Source organism: Volvox carteri (assembly GCF_000143455.1).
Source record: "Volvox carteri f. nagariensis unplaced genomic scaffold VOLCAscaffold_6, whole genome shotgun sequence".
Lineage (NCBI taxonomy): Eukaryota > Viridiplantae > Chlorophyta > Chlorophyceae > Chlamydomonadales > Volvocaceae > Volvox > Volvox carteri.
In genome coordinates this window covers 565,736-567,093 of record NW_003307549.1, presented here as the reverse complement: position 1 = coordinate 567,093, position 1,358 = coordinate 565,736, and the positions used below count along the sequence as shown (strand labels likewise).

Genomic DNA, 1,358 nt, shown 5'->3' with positions numbered 1-1,358 from the left:
CGCATTTCCCACACAACACATACACACACACGACGTGTAACGGATACACTCAATACTCTTTCCTCTTGACAGAGGGGGAAACGCGGGGGTGCACGCCCTCGGTCGAACAGGACCCCGCAAGGAGCAGAGTGCTTCGGCTTCGGTCATTCCCATTGGGGTATACGATTAGGTACCCCTGGCCAGCGTCAGGCCCGGATCGATATGTAACAGACACACCCCTACACACACACACACACCGCGGGGGCCTCTGCCGTACTCCTCTGCTTCTCCCATCGTTATCACATCTGCGCCTAGAGCTGCCACGCGCTGGCTTCCTGTAACTTATTTCTCGGCCTTGAATTGCTCGTAATGTCGTACTTGTGTCCCTTTTCCGTGCACAGCTTTTTCCGTACCACCTGTCGGACTACCTGTGTCGCGTGGCGCGCATCACGCCGTTCAAGTACTACCTCGACTTGATGACTCAAGCGCTCAAGGACGAGCGGTCGTACGACAGGATGCCCAACTTTACGGTACATTGCCGGGCCATCCGTACACCGTACACTCGTCCGCGGCCCAAGCACCGTTGTACCTCTCTCTCGTCCATGGCGTTATCCGGGTTGCCGTTATCCGTTTCAGTTACATTGTCGGTTTGTAAAGACATTATCGTCCTACATGTCGTACATGTCCGGTCTTGTAATGCCCCCCTCCGTACCCCCCTCCCAACCCGCCGACCACTTTACCTACTTGCCTTCCTAGCTGCCACCTCACGCAGCCGCGCATCAGCCACCTGACTTTTAACTAACTAAAACTCTATATCGTTTCCCTCGTTCCCTCCTTTTCCGCATTTTCCCCCTTCATCATCTTTCCCCCCTTCCTCCCTCCACTCTTCCCTCCACTCTTCCCTCCACTCTTCCCTCCACTCTTCCCTCCACTCTTCCCTCCACTCTCTAACCACAGGCCGCTGACGCTTTGGCGGTGCTAGGTATCGGCCGCAACGAGTACATTGCCGTACTTAACGCCTGCAAGGCTAGGAGACTGCTGTGGCGAGTGAATCTAAATCGGGAAGGCATCATCCGGGAACACCTGCCGCAGGTGTGTGTGTGTGGGGGGGGGGTTGTTCAGGAGGTCTTATTTCGAACTTAAAACGACGAGTTCAGGGCGCGTCCCCTAAGACCTACCCTAATCCACAGCCCTCGACACCCCCGCCACAACACCCCCGCCAGGTATCGCCCCGGATAGAAACAGATTCACAAAGCCCGTCACCTTCCCATCCCCAACCTCCCACTGCTCACCCAAGTAGCTCCTGGATAGGTAAAGCAGCAACCCTAAAGCTCCGAAACCCTAAAACCCTAAAACCCCCCGACTCAGGAACCGACTCT

General features: G+C 55.9%; 1 protein-coding gene across 1 annotated transcript in view; it reads left to right on the top strand.

Annotated features, from left to right (window-relative positions):
• Positions 1–1,358, top strand: part of VOLCADRAFT_103430 (uncharacterized protein) — a gene marked incomplete at its 5' end in the record, with an annotated part of 15,403 nt that overhangs the window by 6,808 nt on the left and 7,237 nt on the right. Inside the window, 2 exons of the mRNA XM_002947425.1 lie at positions 381–509; positions 937–1,071. Coding sequence (XP_002947471.1) covers positions 381–509; positions 937–1,071 — 264 coding nt within the window. The remainder of the gene's footprint in view (positions 1–380; positions 510–936; positions 1,072–1,358) is intronic.